Below are 17,644 nucleotides of genomic sequence, written 5' to 3' on the forward strand. Positions count from 1 at the left end.
GGGACATGCAGTTTGGGTGTATTGAGATCCTTTGTTCTATCTAAACAGTTTTCTTTAATTTTTTTTCTGTGTGTATGTTTGTACAAGTGCATGTCATGGAGCATGTACGGAGATTCGAAAACAACTTTTAGGGGTTGGTTCATTTCTTCTACCTTGTTGAAATAGAGTTTCAGTTGTTTCTGCCACTGTGCAGCCCCCTCCTGGCTTGCTGGTTCATGGATTTCAGGCAATTCCCTATTGTGTGTCTCATCCACAGTGTTACTGCAAAAATCTAAAACTACTTTAAAATTTAAAAGTGTTGTTTTTAAACAATGTGGGGGACCAAATATCCCTGTTATGGAATATTTTGGGTCCCAGGTTCTGGCCACCATAAACAGCCGTGGTGCCAGGAAACTCCCGCACATTATTGTATTGTTAATGTCAGCAGGGGTACTTTTGTTTACCCTGGCCTTAGGGTAATATGCCTCTTATTTGCATCTGTATGTGCCTAAGCATCTAAATAGGCTCTCACCTGGGCGGAGGAGCTAGAGGTCTGTGAGTAACTATGAGGACAGAAGGTTAGGAGCGAAGCGGGCAGGCCAGCGGAGCCGTGAGAGGAGAACAAAGAGAGAAATGGTTGCCTCGTAGTATTAACAGGATGGTTAAGAGACACCAGAAAAGATGGCTAATAAAGAAATGGCTCTGGTTCCACAACATGGAACTGAGAGCTCTCTGAAGATGACAAGATGCCTGTCTTTGGTCTTTATCGCCGTTGGGTTGCTTGAAGCATCCAGGTCCACACACCCCCACTCAGGTAGAACCTCATGGACTGAGGCTGAGACATGCTGGGTCACGACAAAACAAACACACAAACAAACTTATATGCACTATGTAGCTGGCCTGGAAACTTCTATATCTCTAGGACACAAAGGTAGTATTATCATAAACTGAAGATAGATACATTTTTTAAAATATGCCACAACTTGGTTTTTCCTAAAAAGCTCACTTTGGGTATTGTTGAGATGTCTCGGTGGTTAGCCCATGCAATGCTCTTGCAGAGGTTGGTTTGGCACCATGTCAGACAGCTCACAACTGCCTGCAACTTCAGCTCTAGAGGATCCTAAGCCTCTTCGGGCATTTGGATCACTTGTACTCACAAGCACATATAGACATACACATAATTAAAAACAAACACTTATTTAGTTCTCTTCCTTCTACTGCATAGGGAATTTTCCATTGTGATATCTGATAACTCTCAGCTTACCACTAATGAACTGAACTTGAAAAATGAAAGGGAGAAAAAAAACTGTCTACATGCCAGGCTACTGTGTCAGAGCTAGAGCCAAGTGGTCACTGAGTGGCAGAAGAGTATGTCTGGAGAAGTTGTAAGGGGAAAAAAAAGCTGATTCCCCATCCCACCCCTAGACACACACACACACACACACACACACACACACACACACACACACACACACACACACACACACATTCTCATGCATAGTGCAGGTAAATTCCTGTTATTTTCCACTCAGATGGAAGGTTCTCCCTGGTGTCTGAATTTTCCTGGCTAGGCAAGGCCCCTCAAGGGAAAAATCAACCAGCATTTCTGGCCCATGACTCTCACAGTGACTTTTCCTTTCTCTGTAAAACATTACCCTGAGAATGTGACAGATACTTATGGTATTTCACTTTTCTGAGATGGGAAGTATTTCCCTATGGAGGGAAATCTTGAAGTGGATTGCTTAATTAAATCTAAAGCACCAAGTACTGTGGTGATACAGAGACGAATAGAAATGGGTTAATAATTAAGAGAGAGCTAGCCAGTAAGAAGCCTAAACCATCAGCCAAATAGTTTATAATTAATATAAGCCTCTGTGTGCTTATTTGGGACTAAATGGCTGTAGGACCAGGTAGGACAGAAACTCCGTCTATAGATCAAACTGCTGCTGTTTTGTATGGTGACTGAAGCAAATAGTTCTCTGAAAATGAAGTTTATTTCACACCCCTTACTCGAATCTATAAAGGATGCTTGTGAATGAATACTCCCCAGGAAGTGGGGTATCCTTATATCTTACATAGCTTCTCAGAAATTCTGATGTCTACAATGCAAAATTTCTCATGGCTTAAACAGCTGAATACAATATCATTGTAGAGACCTTGGAAACAGGCTAGAATTTAGGAGCTTGAGCATACCTACTCCCCAACCCTCGATGCAACATTTTGACAGCATCACCCACTGAAATCACTCTTCCTTCAAGAGTCAAAATTTTCCACCATGATTTTCTATCTCTCCCAGGAAGTCTATTCTAATAGTATTCACATATATGCTTGAAAATCTTTGGATAATAACTTTACAAGTTTCTTTCTTTTAGATTGATTATACTTGTGGTGATTATCAGGATGTAATTAATTAGTATGAATAAATCCATGTTTTCTTTTGCCAGTGGTAGGGATGACACCCAAGACTTCATGCATGATTGACAAGCTACACACACACACACACACACACACACACACACACACACACACACACACACACCGGAAATATATGTCCTTTTCCAGGTCAAATTGGAATTCTTTGTGCATACCGTCTAGAAAGTCCTTAACACTGAGATGAAGTACCACAGTGGTTGTTCTCTGACTCGGGTCCATGGACTTCTAGAGATCCCAGAAACACTTGCGCTCAAAAGTTAGCTTATTCTCATAATAACAATGTTGTTTCCCTTTTCATGCTCATTATCTCATGAATGTATGAAGGAATTTTCCAGAGGCTGATGCCATGTGATGATGTCATAGGTCTATTGGTCAGTGTAACGTGGGCTTGTATATCTTTGTCTTAATTTTTTTTTCCATTTTACTTTCTAATTCAGTAACAGAAAAGCATTAACTGGTATAAAAACTGTTTTAGGACTTAAAGGGACCCTGACACCAAATTCTTTGAGAGCTGTTTGTCCCACTGGGATTCTAGGGGAGGGTGCCAGGGAGGAGGCACCAACTTTTGGAAAAGAGAGGAAGAAACGAGAGGTGGCAAATGAACAACAACTCCCCCCCTCCCCCCCGTATGGCATCGGTCAGGCTTCGATTTTAGGAAAGACAATGTACACAGAATGAGGAGCAAGACAGGGTCCCTCTCAGTCACAGTGTGAGGTACATTCTGCCACTCTCCATGTCACAGCCCGCTTCTGGCTCAGGCTGCAGAGCCTTTTCTTATCCTCCTGATCTCCCAGGGGAGACACACATCCTGCCAGCTCCCAGGAGCTTGCAATACTTTCTTCTTATGTAGAAAAATTAAGTTTGGGCTCCATCAGAAGACACAGGGGTTCTATTTGAATTCATTCATTAATTCATTTGTTTTGGGTACAGTAGATGTCTGCAGGCTAGTACCTATCATTTGATTCCAACTACTTAACACAACTTTTAGGAAACATACATGGAGAATGAACTACAAAAATCACATTCCAAGCTGAGCAAGAGAGGGAAAGTCCACCCAATTGCAAAACAGGTTTATTTCACTGAAACCCAGCGTTTCATTGTAGCTCTCTGAAGTAGGGCTACCCCACACTATTCCATCCTCCAAAGTGGGCTAGCGCTTAAAGCGAAGCTGGCTTCTGTGGGCCTTGATTTTACATCAAAGAGGAAGTCATTTTTCCTCTCCAGATTTTTTTTTCAAAGTGTACACAAGGTCAGAAAAACAGACTATAGCAGATGTCTCAACAGCCAAGGCACCATACCAAACTGGTACTCCCAGAGACAGGCTTCAGCACTGTTCTATATGGGCAGGTGGTGGATGCCCACAAGCCAAACTGATGCAAGCAGACAGAAATGGAAACCCATCCGAACAAAGGCAACTTTCTCCAAGACTAGACAGGCACTTACAGCTCCAGAGGTATCCCACCTCCACCCCAGGGCCTCACTCACTCTAGGCAAGAGCTCTACCACAGGACCAGGACCACACCTTCACCCTGTGTAACTTTTTCCGTTGTTGGTTTTTTTTTTTTTTTTTTTTTAGTGGCACTAAACTATACAGCCAGACTAGCTATGCAGAGTGATTAGGAGGAAAAGCCAGCTCTGACCCCCCTTGCTTGGTTCCCTCTGGGAAAAAACAATAGTCACCAGGTTGGAATAAACCTGAATGTTTTATAGCCCAAACCCTGTGGCTTTCCTGGGAGAAAAGCATCAGCAACTCCCAGATCTCCATCCTCCCTCCCATAGACCCTGAATACTCAAGGTCTTGCCCTGGGTTCGGGTGAGTCTCTACTCCAGGGTGGCAGTCTACACCCCTCTCGTTCCCCCTTTTCACCACCCCGTTTGAGAAATGGCAGTGTGTGACCCAGACCTGAGATATTTTAAGGAACTTTGAGGAACAATATGTTCCCCTAAGGGAAGGACAATCACAGTTGCTGAGGAAGCAACTTCCAGGAGCACAGTTAGGCCAAGTCTCTGAGATTAAGCAACCCTGAAATTTAATGAAATAAACAATCCTGCCTTTTCAACTTTTTCTTTTTCTCTCTAGTGTCTGACTTTCTACCAGAGAAGGCAACACACAGAACACACTGCACGGGTAAAAAGGCTCATTGCTTTGGAACTCTGTCTTGGTTTCATTCACAAATACCCAATACTCACTATGTACCAGATATTTTCCCTCCAGGAGCCTGGGATGTCTTGAAGAATAAAAACAAAGACTCCTGTCTCTTAGAGTTCACATTCCCCTGGGCAAAATGAAGCATATGAAATGCTGTGTCAGAAGGTGACAGGAACCAGGGCCACCAAGAGGATTGGACAACTTGGGAGGGTAGGGACTCGGGCTCTGATTTTCAACAGAGGGAGGGGTTTCAGGTGACTCTTTGAGAAATAGCCTCAGGGGAAATACCCAGGGTGAGGGAATGGACCTTGCAGTTACTGGCCAGCCTGGGGAATCCCTAGCAAATAAACAGGTGAGAGACTTAGAGAGTGGAGGCATGATGCCAGGCAGTGGTGGCTCGCGCCTTTAATCCCAGCACTCAGGAGACAGAGACTGGTGGAAATCTGTGAGTTCCAAGCCTGTCTGGTCTACAGAGTGAATTCCAGAACAGCCAGGAATCCACAGAGAAACCCTGTCTTGAAAAACCCAAACAAACAAACACAAATCAATAAACAAAACCCAGAGAGGTCTAGGAAGCCTCCTGGAGGACTGGCATGATTGGCTTGTGCCAGGATTGTAGCACCTGCCCTGTAGAGAAGACTTTAAGCAAGTTTCTAAGTAATTCCAAATTTGTTCCCGATTTACAAAATAGGCATTAAAAATACAATGGGATTCAAAGCAAGCACTACAAGAACAAGGAACTAATCTGTATAAATTCTCACTATCGTGGTATTACAATAAATACTAGTAACTATATCTAGTTAACGAAAACAAAAGCTAGTTAACTCTCTGATAGTTGTGTGTTTAAACATACAATTAGCATTATTTTAGTTTTATTTGTATTTGTGTGTATGTGTCTGTGTGAGTGTATGTCACCTGTGTGTGAGTGGCCATGGAATCTAGAAGATGGCATTGAATTTCTTAGATTCCAGGAGTTACAGGTGGTTGTGAGCTATCTGATACTAGTGCTGGGAACCAAACTCCAGTCCTCTACAAAAGCAACAAGTACTCTCGACTGCCAAACTGTCTTCTTCAGTACAGGAGGTCAACACCGTCTTTTGGCCACCATGGGTAAAGCTCTCACATATACAACTTCCATATACTTATAAATAAAAGTCAAACTAAATTTAAAAAGAAGCTGTGTAAGTTGTCCAGGGACACATAGCAGCAAGATATCATCAGTCTGTATGCTAATGCTCAATTTCCTGCAATGCATTCTGCCATAAACATCAGGCAGGCAAGTGGTTTGTCAGAGCCACCCAGGACAAAAATAATTTATTTACTTGTTATTTCTGGTGCTAAGGATTTTGTTTTCTGATTCTGAGACAGGGTTGCAGTAGCCCAGGATGGTCTTGAACTCACCACGCAGCTGATAATGACTTTAAATGTCTGATCCTCCTGCCCTACATCATGAAGGCTAGGATTACAGACGTGTACCTCCACACCTGGTTTGTTCCATGCTGGAGATCAACCTGGAGCCTCGTGCATGCCACACAAGCACTCTACCTACTGAGCTACACCCTCAGCCCTGTGTTGGGCATTTTCTTTGTTTTACAGTGTGAAAAAGAAACCAGGCCTTATGTGTGGCAGGCAAACCCTCTACCACTGAACCTTACAAAACGTTTCTTTAAAAGGGAAAAAAATTCAGATCGAAGTAATTTTAGATTCACAGTTGCAAAAATAGCACCAAGCTCCTGTGCCCTCCCCTCCCCCACTTCTCCATGATAAAGATTTTATTCAGTCATAACACCAGGATGAAAACCAGGAAGGTGGCTTTGGTACAAATGCTAGTAATTAAAACTTAATGTTATTCTGATTTTACTAGTGTCCCCCACACACACCTGGAGTGGGAGAGGGTGGATAGTGTAATTCTATGAAATTTTAATCACAGGTACAGATCTGTGCCTACAAAACTGTCCCACCACTGAAAAAGGACTCCCCCGTGGGAACATCCTAGCCTAAGAGAACTGATGGTTAGGACTGATCTGCTCTCCACCATGGTAATTTTGCACTTTGAGAAGGTGATTTCAGTGGGCTCAGACCCTATGCAACCTTCGAGGCTGGCTTTGTTCACACAGAAGAATGGCCTCAGACACAGTGCCTTTTCTTCTGTGTCTTCAGGACAGCTTTTACATCACGGATCTGGATGGGGAGGGATTGTGTCAAGAGGAGAAAAGTGCCAGGAGTGATGACATATTCCTGTAACCCCAGCTCTTCTACTGAAATGAGACCAGCCTGGAGCAAGAACCCGTGTCAAGCAGATATGCTTGCCCAAAGCAGTGCAAACTGCTAGCGCCATTCAAACCACTTCCCTATTTGACACTTTCTTAGTAGAATGATAGGAAAAGTTTGTATCCATGATTTTATTTTTTTAAAGACAGGTTCTCATGTAGCCCAGGCTACCTCCAACTTACTACATAGTCAAGAATGACCTTGACCTTATGATCTTCCTACTTCTACCTCCCGAGTGCTGGGGTAATAGGTAGGTACCACCATGTCCGGCTTGGTCTGTGCTGGGGATGCAGTACAGGGATTTATGCATGGTAGGCAAGCACTTTACCAGCTAAACTACATTCCAGCCCTTGAGGTTAAACCCTCATGTGTTCAGTGATTCATTCATCCATTTATTGAGGAGATAGGACTGTACTGGCTAATAATCCTCACATAATCATTACATGGAAAAATAGCCTCTCTTAGAGACCTGACAAGTAGATGGTTGTGGTTGCATTCGAAGCAGAGGCACAGAAGTCAGAGGGGCTGTGGGTACACAGATAAGGGCAGAGTGACCAGGCAGGCATTCAAAGAAGAGCAGAGAGCTGGAGGTCAAAGGATGAACGGGGGTTCACCAGAAAGATAAGAAGAAGAGTGGCCAGCGTGAGAAGTCAGGCAAGATGGCACATTGCACTCGAGGAATTGCCAGAGGCTCATGAGATCCCATGAGTGGGTAGCACCACTTCAGGAGAGGGGGGAAGGCAAAGGTTAAAGTGAAGTCCTGAGGGATATGGGACATCACCAGTAAAACGGTAGACTCCAACCGCCGTGGACTGGAGGGTTCTGCCTGGAGTGAGAAGCTCCATGATCAAGGAGAAGCTGATAAAGCATAGAATGACTCACTGTGTAGGTGAAAGGCTGGGGGTGGGGCCATTGCAGAGGACAGGGACAGGAATTCAGGGTCACAGTTAGGATGCAACAATAACAGTGCTGGCAAGGAACCAGGAAAATATGAATTAAGGGCATCAGTGAGGAAAAGAACAGGGGAAAGATGACCTCAACCAACATTTGAGAACATGTGCAGAACTTGATTGACTGCTGGACAGAGAAGAGAATTTGGGTAGATTTCAGGCTTCTGACTGGAATATAGTATTGCCTCAAGAGGCCTTCACTGTTGAACATCAGCTATGCCATCTCTACTATCAAGCATATCAAAATAATGTAGGTGGGGCCAGAGAGATGGATCAACATTTAAGACCCCTTGTGGCTCTTGCAGAGGATCCAGACTCAGCTGCCAGCATCCGCATGGTGGCTCACAACCATCTGTAACTCCAGTTCCAGGGAATCAGATCCCTTCTATGACCTCCGTGGGCACTAGGCACACATGTGGCAGCATGCTCATGCACATAAAATAAATTAAAGGAGTCTTAAAAAATTGAAGGATTCTGAAGTGGTGAGGCATCCGATGCTGCTCCCTCCCAGGGTAGCAGGTGGATGGCTGCATTTTTGAGGCAATTTTAAGTTGGCTGAATTGACCTAAATGGAAATCTGAGATGTTATTTTGACATCATCAACATGAATCCTAGAAAACTTTAAAAACAAGGGATTGGAGTATAGTTCCATGGTAAGTGTATGGTTAGCATATACAAGAGTTTAATGGCTAGGAAAAACCCACCCCAACCTCAGAAAAAAAAATTTCTCACCAAAAAGAAAAGAGAAAGAGCAAAGCCAGAATCTACTCTTCCAACCTTTCACAAGCAGGACAATTGCTTGAGCAATGTAGCACACTGTAGTCATTTAGAAACTAGGTGGGGAATGCCAGTTCAGCAACCAAAATGAAGGCCCTTCATTTGCAGACACATCGGTCTCTGCTCTGGGAACTGTAGAGAGGCTGGTGAAACCCATATTGTAGCTATGAAGTACTGAAAGACTTTCCATTGCCATTGGCTTTCTGGTCCCTGATGGAAGGTGAGGTTATCGGGTATTTATACTTTTGAAGGGACTTTCTTGTAACATGGCACTGAGCACTCTCCTGTCCATCATTTCTGGACTCTGAAGATTCAAACAAAAGAGTTTCCATTCCTGCTCTCTGAGACTGTCACGGAGAACCATAGGAGTAAATCAGATAAAGTACCACCTCCATACACATAAGTCTGTAGGGAATATGTTCCCAGACCTCCAATGTATGTCTGAAATCACAGTGTCATACTCCAGAAAAATACCTGATTTTCCTAGACACAGATGCCTCTGACAAAGTTTAATTTATAAACTAGGTACACTAAAAGATCAATTATGTGAGCTACTAGTGAAATTGAACAATCTCTAAAATACACTGTAATAAAAATTATGTGAATATATTCTCTTTCTTATTTCTGGAATTTTCTTCCAAATAGAATTTTTGGACCACAGAAAGCAAAATCTCAGATGAGGAGGACTACTGTATTATGAGAGGTGAGAGACTCTGCAAGCAAGAAGACTGGTCAATAAAAGAGGCCAAACAGCTCAGTTATCAGAGTGCTTGCAGCAAAAGCATGAGGACTTGATTCAGTCCCCAGTACCCCTGAAAAGAGGTGTAATTGTAGTCTGCATACCGACAGAGAGACAAGAGGCACTCTGGGCTTGCTGACAGCCAGTCCAGCCAAATCTGCAGACATCAGGTTCAGTGAGGAGCCTTCTCAAAAAGTAAGACAGAGAGTGATTGAGAAAGACACCTGATATCAACCTGTACTCTCCACGTGCATGTTCACACACATGCAGACACACGCAACACCAAAAACTGTCAATAAATAAAGTCTGTTAATGTTATGTACCCATGACATGGGGCATGTGCCTTTGTGTTTATCAGAAAGACTAGAAATTGGCAAGGTTTTTTTTTCCCCGGAAAGAGATTAGAATTTTCAAACTTTAAAATATGTCCATTTTTGCTGGGCATTGGTGGCTCACGCCTTTAATCCCAGCACTCAGGAGGTAGAGACAGGCAGATCTCTATGAGTTTGAGGCCAGCCTGGTCTACAGAGTGAGTTCCAGGACAGGCTCCAAACAATACAGAGAAACCCTGTCTCAAAAACAAAAAAAAAAAAAAAAACAAAACAAAACAAAACAAAAAACAAAAAAAACAAAAAAAACGAAACAAAACAAAAATACATCCACTTTTTCCTTCAATCCCCTTTTAGTTATTAATTATAGATGATGATCTCTCTCTCTCTCTCTCTCTCTCTCTCTCTCTCTCTCTCACGCGCACACACACACACACACACACACACACACACACACACACACACCAATGTTATGGAGCTAACAAGATGGTGCAGCAGGTAAATCACTTCCTGAGTAAGCCTGCGCTCCATCCCTGGATCCCATGCAAAGGTGGAAGGACAGAGCCACCTCCACAAAGCTGTCTCTGGTCTCCACGCATACTGTGGCACATGCACTCCCCTCTCCCCCAATAATGATAAAAATTAAAACAATATATTTGAGAAATACATATGTTAGTTACTAAAGCCATTCCACAATGCACATATATATATCTCAAAACATCACCCTCCATGTTATAAATGCATACAATATTTTTATCAACTAAAAAATAAAATGTTGCCATGCCTGGAGGCACACACCTTTAATCCCAGGACTTGGGAAGCAGAGGCAGGGAGATCTTTGGGAGTTCTAGGTCAACCTAGTCTACAGAGCGAGTTCCTGGACAGCCAGGGTTATACAGAGAAACCCTTTCTCAAAAAACAAAATAAAATAAAAAGTTGAGGTCCGTGAGATGGCTCTGCAGCTAAAGCACCTGCTGCTAAGCCTGATGACGACCTAAGTTCAACCCCTAAAACTTAGATGGTGGAAGGAGAAAACAAACACCTATAAGTTGTCCTATGACCTCTACATGCACACACACAAGCCTCCCACAAACAAATGTAAAAAGAATTTTAAATTAAATATACAATATCCATTGTTCACAGAATTAATCTTAATATTTCTGGGTGTGGTGGCCAGGCCTTTTGTTTTGTTTTGTTTTTGTTTTTTGAGACAGGGTTTCTTTGTGTAGCTTTGGAGCCTATCCTGGCACTTGCTCTGGAGACCAGGCTGGCATCGAACTCACAGAGATCTGCCTGCCTCTGCCTCCCGAGTGCTGGGATTAAAGGCGTGCGCCACCAACGCCTGGCAGTGGTCAGGCTTTTAATCCCAGAACTTGCTACATGAATGCAGGTGGGTGATCAGGAGTCAGGGACAACCTGAGTTATACAATAAGTTTGAGGTCAGCCTGGGCTACATGAAGCTGTACCTCAAAATAATAACAACAGCAACGTCTTTCTTTAGTGGACTTCGGAGCAACTACCCCACAGAGAGGGTGTTACTTTAAATTGACTGTGAACACACAAGTTCTTCAACGATCTATTCCTTGGAGAAACTCAAAGGAAACCTAGATGAAGGTAGAGAACCCTGTACATCTCTCCCACGATCAAGGGTGGCAGAGGGGCTTCAGAGACAATGCCCGAGGCTGAAATTCACTTGCCTCTCTGGCCTCAGCTCAAGAGATCACTGAGATCCAAGCAGCCATGCACAAAACCACAAAGTCCTGGTCCTCAGTGAACACTCTAAGAAAGGAGACTGGGAGTAAACAAGTCCTACCCTCATAGGTGCAATGAAGGATGCACACATGACATGAATGGGAGCCAAGAAAAGAGTCAAGATAATCTCTTAAGGAGTGACATCTGAGTGTGTCATAGGACAAAGGACAGACAGAAACTGTAAACAGAAGAGAGGTGCAAAGGTTCTGAGCAGGAAGAAATATGATGTGCCTAAAGAAATGGAAGGGATTCAGTGTGAACTGTGCTTAGGGAGCACGGACAGAGGATTGGGTGTGGTATAGAGAGCTAGGCAGGGGCCAGAGCATGCAGGACTGATAGACAAGGCCGGGAAGGGTTCTGGGTGATAGTCTAGCTCAATAGGAAGAGAGTGATAGGGTTTCATCAGATGGGTGACATGAGCCACTGTTGAGAGTGCAGAGATGCAGGGACAAGACAGGAGCAGTGGTTTTGGCAAGACCTGATGGTGATGTGAACTATGGTGCCCGAAGCAGAGATGGATAGAGGCAGAGTGTGCTGTGCTGTGCTGTGCTGTGGAAGCAGAATTCACAAAACTGCTGATGCTTTCAATGTGAAAACGAGGCAAGAGGGGAGTGTTCCTTCCATGATATTGTTTGGTAAGAGGAATTCTGGGGCAGAAGACTGAGAGGAATCAAGAGTTGCATTTTAAAATGCCTACACACTCAACAAGTAGAAAAAACCAAGGAGGTGGCTGGACACGGGAACTGGAAGCTCAGTAGAGAGGGCAGGGCCCAAGATGCAAAGTTCCAGGCTGTCATCCCACAGATGGCATTGAAGCTAGCCCAGGAACTCAGCCAGGAGGGTGTGTCTCAGAGGGAAAAGAAGCTGGGCCAGCACCGAGCTGGGCAACCGATGTTCAGAACTGGCCCAGCAACAAAGAAGATGCACTGAAAAGGGAAGAAAGCCAGGATCATGTGCTTTTTAAACAGTCTACCACTGAGATCTCAAGCCTAGAACTGCCTTGGGCATACAGCAGATCCTGAACGTTTGCTGAGTGCATGAGGAGGGAAGCAGGGATGGAGTGTGGCCACATTGTCAGATGAAGCTCAAAGAGGCAATCAGAGGGGCAATAGAGGAGCCATTGGCTTTAGCAGCACAGGAAGCTTCAGTAGCATTGCTGACGGGAGCCAGCCCAAGAGCAGGAACAAGGCCAAGACATTCTGGTTTGGATAGAGATCAAGATGGCCATGGAACGTCAATTCGCCAGCAATCCCACAGTGACTCACAAACTTCCTGCCACAGTGCCCCATGAGCGATACACTTTCTTGGCATCCTACCTCAATTAGGCCTTTACTTAAGTGTCTCCATAGGGGTAATTCCTGCCAGGCAGGCAAGGCCACAGTGCTACAGAGATGCGAGCAGGGCTCTGGATGCCTGGACTGGATCTGGCCAGGTAGGGAACTGTATGTACATCCTGCCTCCTTTCCAATATACCCATTCTCCTATTGCTCCCACACCTATTCCTGGGCTTTTTGATTAGTTGACCACTGTTGGGTTGTAGCAAACATCACCACAATTTTACCACTTTCTGCTGTTGGGGTGGGGTGGAGGTTGGGAGAGATGAATGATTAAAGGCATGTATGCATGAGCATAATGCTCAGACTTACCAGGTACGGTGAGGACAGATGGGGACCTTTCTGGTTTCTCATTCACACGGCTGCTATTTTGAACCCAGAAGATGTTGATGGGCTCAGGTGGGCCCACGGCGTGGCAGGTGAGGTTGAAGGCTGTGTTTCTGCTGACATTCATGCTCTCAGGTTGCCTAATAAAGTATGGAAGTCCTGCAGAGAAAGATTGGAGCAGAGTATGTCTTAACCAGAAGCAGAGCCTTTGGAGACAGAGATCAGAGGTTTCCTTGGGTCTGAAATAGCCAATTATCACCTCCAAGCAGAGGAAGGAAGAGCGCAGGGGTTCTTGACTACCAGTCTTCCCCAGCCAGCTTTCTAGGACACTTTTTCTAGGGACTGGGCGCAGTGATTCATCTGCTTTGGCCAGAAGGGAATGCATAGCCAGCTTTTACATCAGGTGTTGCTCAAGGGCCTGGCACTAGTTGGCAGGTTGGCAGTCTTTCTCATCAAAACAAACAGAGGGAGCAGGAAAGATGGCTCTTCCAGAGGACCCAGGTTCATCCCGGGACGCACATCAGCCAGCTTGCTACTCCCTGTAACTCCAGCCCAAGAGGATCCAGCATCCTCTTCTGGCTTCCGAGATCCACTCCACCCCACATACACACAGCATACTTTCAAATAAACATACACATATAAAAAAAAATCTAAAAAAATACCAAAGTGAGAACAAAGCTGCACAAAAGATCTGCCCAGTTTTGAGGGAAATCTGCAGTGTGTGTGACTTTCAGATGGGTGAAGATAGATTAAAACCTGTGCACTTGAGACTAGGAGTCTACATGGTTCAGCTGTGAGGCATGTGCTCAGCATGCAGACAGCCCTGGGTTCAATGCTCTAAGCACGGTGAGTGAGTGCACACACACACACACACACACACACACACACACACACACACACACACACACACACACCTTCATGTATTTGTGTAAAACTGAAGAGTTTACAAGATGCACCCATTTGGAGACATAATGAGCACAGTTTTATAGTTATAATCCTAAAATATTCTGAAATTCCAAAATCTGGCCCACAAGGGAGCCTGGAAATTTTCAGAGAAAGCCACCAATTACTGGTTTGGACCATGTACCCACAGTTTTAGCAGGGCAAGCTGGCTAGCCTCAACACTTAAATCATGGGTTTTATAAACTCATGTCTCACAAATCTGGTTCCACATAGAATAATAGGATTCTTTTTTCCTCCATTTCAAAGCTTTCAAGATTGAGACTTTTCCCAACTTTTGCATTTTTCCTGGGATCCTGACAGGTAAATTGTCTTCTAAATATTGTATTTTACAAGATTAATACCAAATGTAGGAGATGTCCTCCTGTCGACTGAGGCTCATGGAGCCCGGGCACCAGCTGTCTAGCCTGGGAAAGCAAAGGTCCCTATGAGATTCGTCTGAGGGGCTTTTCCTTGCCTCTTCCCCTCCACATTCACCCAATCACTGACTCCCTCCTTTGTTCCTTTCTCCTCCCTCTCTCAAGCTTTCTGTGGTGTTACTGGGCATCAAGTTCATGTTCACAAGAGAATGGGCACCAGAAAAGCCTTTTAGTGGAAGCAGGATGTAGAAGGTACAACAGAGAAAAAAGAAAAAAGAGGTGATGAGATGGTGATACTGTCAAGGGCACCTTGGAAAGAGGTACCTCAGGGGTGGAGCATGTGCTTAACATGTACAATGCCCTGGGCATACACACACACACACACACACACACACACACACACACACACACACACACACACACACACACACACCCCAAAAAGAACTGAATCACTTACATCATTATCTAAAGTTTCTAAGAGGATTGTCTTGTAAAATTCTAACACCAATAGGTCCATGTTTACAGCGTTATAAATAGGCAGGCCACACCCTGCAAGTCACACAGGAAACACTTAACGCAGGCTCTAACCAGCACCTTGGCAGTAGGGTATTCTGGCTTCAGACTCACCTTGAACTTCGACGTATATGGGATCAGATACGATCTCTTTGTCATTCACCTTCATCTTACAGATATATGACCCATTGTCTGAGCGTTGCACACTGGTTATGCTTCAAAGAAAAACACAAAAAGAAATTTGCAGCAACTATCTTTTGCATACCTGTTACATAAACAGAAAATCCTTCAACACACTTACCATATGCTAAGATGGTTAATGTGTCAACATGGCTAGGCCATGGTGCTTGGTTGTCTAAATGCTGCTATATTTTTCAGATGCCATAGACATTTAACTTGGCAACCTTTGAGTAATATTCATCCCAACATACATCTTGTCTAATCAGTTGCAGACTGAGGTCCCCTGAGGAAGCTCAGTGTCAATTTTCCATGGGTCTCCAACCAACACTCTGCTGGTTTCAGAGTTGTTAGTACTTACTACAATGTGAATTCATTGAAACTCTCTCTCTTTTCTCTGTCTCACTTTTTTCCCTTCTCCTGGGATGATCAGGCAGGCATTGGTATATAGAAATTTGTCTTGATTGTACATAGAAATTTGTCTTGTTTGTTGCCAGTCATCTTAGCTTTGCTTTGCTTCTGTTCCAACTGGAACAGAAAATATCTGATCCAGCTGGCACAGTGCTGTGTGCCTGTGATCCCAGCACTCAGGAGGCTGAGACAGGAGGATTATGAGTCTGAGGTCAGCCTGGACTACTCTTCAAGACCTTGTCAGGAAACAAAACAAAAAGCATCTTTGGCTACTACTGTCTTCTTTCTACCTTTGCAATATGTTTACAAGCATAAAGATATACAACATATATAAAAGCTGCATTGGGGGGCAGGCAAAATGGCTCAGAGGGTAAAAGTGATTGCTGTCAAGCCCAAGGACCTGAGTTCAATTCCCAGGACCCATATTTTGGAATTAGAGAACTGACTCCTGAAAAGTTTCTTTGAAGCAGGTTGCAAAATAATATTCAACTTGCATATTCAAGAACTGAAGCTAAAGGCTTCACAAAGACCAGGAAGCTGTGAGCGGAGGAGGAGGGGCTCCGTGCTGGCCTAAACCCAAATAACAGTTCAGCCACATACGTGGACTGTAGAAATCAGACAGTGTAAAATGTCCTGACTCAACACGTCAGGAAAATCTAGCCTACAAACCAAAAAGGGACACTCAAAATACAAACCATGACCCCAACTTCACCTTCAGCCACTCATGTCAGGAAGAAGTTTGCAATCCATTCCTGTTCCTGCAAGACCTAACTTAGACATTCCATCTCAAGGCTCCCCAGGAAAGGCAGGGTGTGGGGTAGGACCAGGGAGAGGAGTGGCTAGTCCCAATACTCTCCTCTCCCAGCTAAATCAGGAAGCTGGGGCTACATGGAAGCAACACCAGAAAGACTGAGCTCAAAATGACAAAACTAGGGGATTAGACAACTAAAGGGAGTTGAAGAAAGGACAGAGAATGAGGAAGAGCAGAGAATTTAATTGTCGCAGAGCTGTGTTGTAGGCCTGTGATAACCAGGTCCCCGAATGGGCAGCCCAGAGGGAGAGAAAAGACCCACCAAGGGGCTTCAGCTGGAAATGCTGTATCTCTAAGTATCTCATAAAGATTCCAGAGGGAAGGGGGAAGCCACCTGTGGTGACCTCGGTCCCTACCACACCAAGGAGGAGCAACTAGGAAATGTGTTCCAAGACTTAAAACTACAGGGGAATTATTTTCTCTTTTGATTCTGTATCTAAATAGAGCATCCGAGGTCAGGGTGGGGAAAGGTCTTTTCTGGCATGTGGGTCTCAGAGGTTAACAGAGGAAGGGCCACATGGCCAAGTGAGGGAGGAAAACCCACATGAGAAGGAGACCTGGGCCCCAGAAGAAGATGTGCAGGAAGAACAGGGGGTCCTCAGAATGTCAGCGAAGGTGGGAAGTGATGTAGCAGGACTCAGACCTAGAGGGCAGCCTGTCCAGCCTGAGATGGGAACCAGGACAGGAATCTCGGTGGCAGTTGGGAGAGGGCTCAGTCCTGACAGTTTCATGACCATGAGTGGAGGTAAGACAGGACTTTCTTTCAAAGTTGATGGACAAATGAGTAGTTGAAATTTTGAAAATTAATCAAGCTAGCATTTAAAAAATCATGGGAAATAAAAAACTAGAATATGTACTAGTACTCGCAGCACAGTACATGATTCAGCTAGCTAGAAACACAACTTCCATACCTACACACAAAAATTAGGAACCCTGGGTATTGATTTTTGCTACTGCCATGAATAAATACATCATTGGCACACCATCGTGGGTCTGGGCACACATGCAAAATGCACAGGATTACATGTGGACTGAAGAGTTCTGGAAAGATTACCAAGGGCTCAGCTCCCCGAGATGAGGGACTAGGGGCAGGGATAGAGGGAGAATGTTTTACACACGCAGAATGCATTGCTTCAATTTTTAATTCCATTTTTATGTATTTATTTTGTATCCAAATATATGTGTGGTGTGCATGTACATGTGCATTTGTGTGTGTTTGTGTGTGCCACACTGCGTGAGTGGGAGCCAGAGGACAACTCTGGGGAGTTGTTTCTCTCTTTCAGCCATGTGGGTTCCTGAGATCGAACTCAGGTCATCAGACTTGGGTAAGTACGCTTGCCCACTGAGCCATCTCTACCCTACTTTCTTTTTTC

General features: G+C 44.4%; 1 protein-coding gene across 4 annotated transcripts in view; it reads right to left on the reverse strand.

The window, feature by feature from the left end:
- Positions 1 to 17,644, reverse strand: part of Mertk (MER proto-oncogene, tyrosine kinase) — a 110,568-nt gene that overhangs the window by 62,408 nt on the left and 30,516 nt on the right. For all 4 annotated transcript variants that reach the window (XR_004770482.1, XM_035446328.1, XM_027421846.2 and 1 more), the window contains exons 3-4: positions 14,987 to 15,087; positions 13,026 to 13,199 (exon numbers count right to left, since the gene is read on the reverse strand). Coding sequence is in view for 3 of the 4 variants with exons in the window: in XM_035446328.1 (XP_035302219.1) it covers positions 13,026 to 13,199; positions 14,987 to 15,087 (275 nt within the window). In the remaining variant the exon portion in view is untranslated. The remainder of the gene's footprint in view (positions 1 to 13,025; positions 13,200 to 14,986; positions 15,088 to 17,644) is intronic.

Source organism: Cricetulus griseus, chromosome 6 (assembly GCF_003668045.3).
Source record: "Cricetulus griseus strain 17A/GY chromosome 6, alternate assembly CriGri-PICRH-1.0, whole genome shotgun sequence".
Taxonomy (NCBI): Eukaryota; Metazoa; Chordata; class Mammalia; order Rodentia; family Cricetidae; genus Cricetulus; species Cricetulus griseus.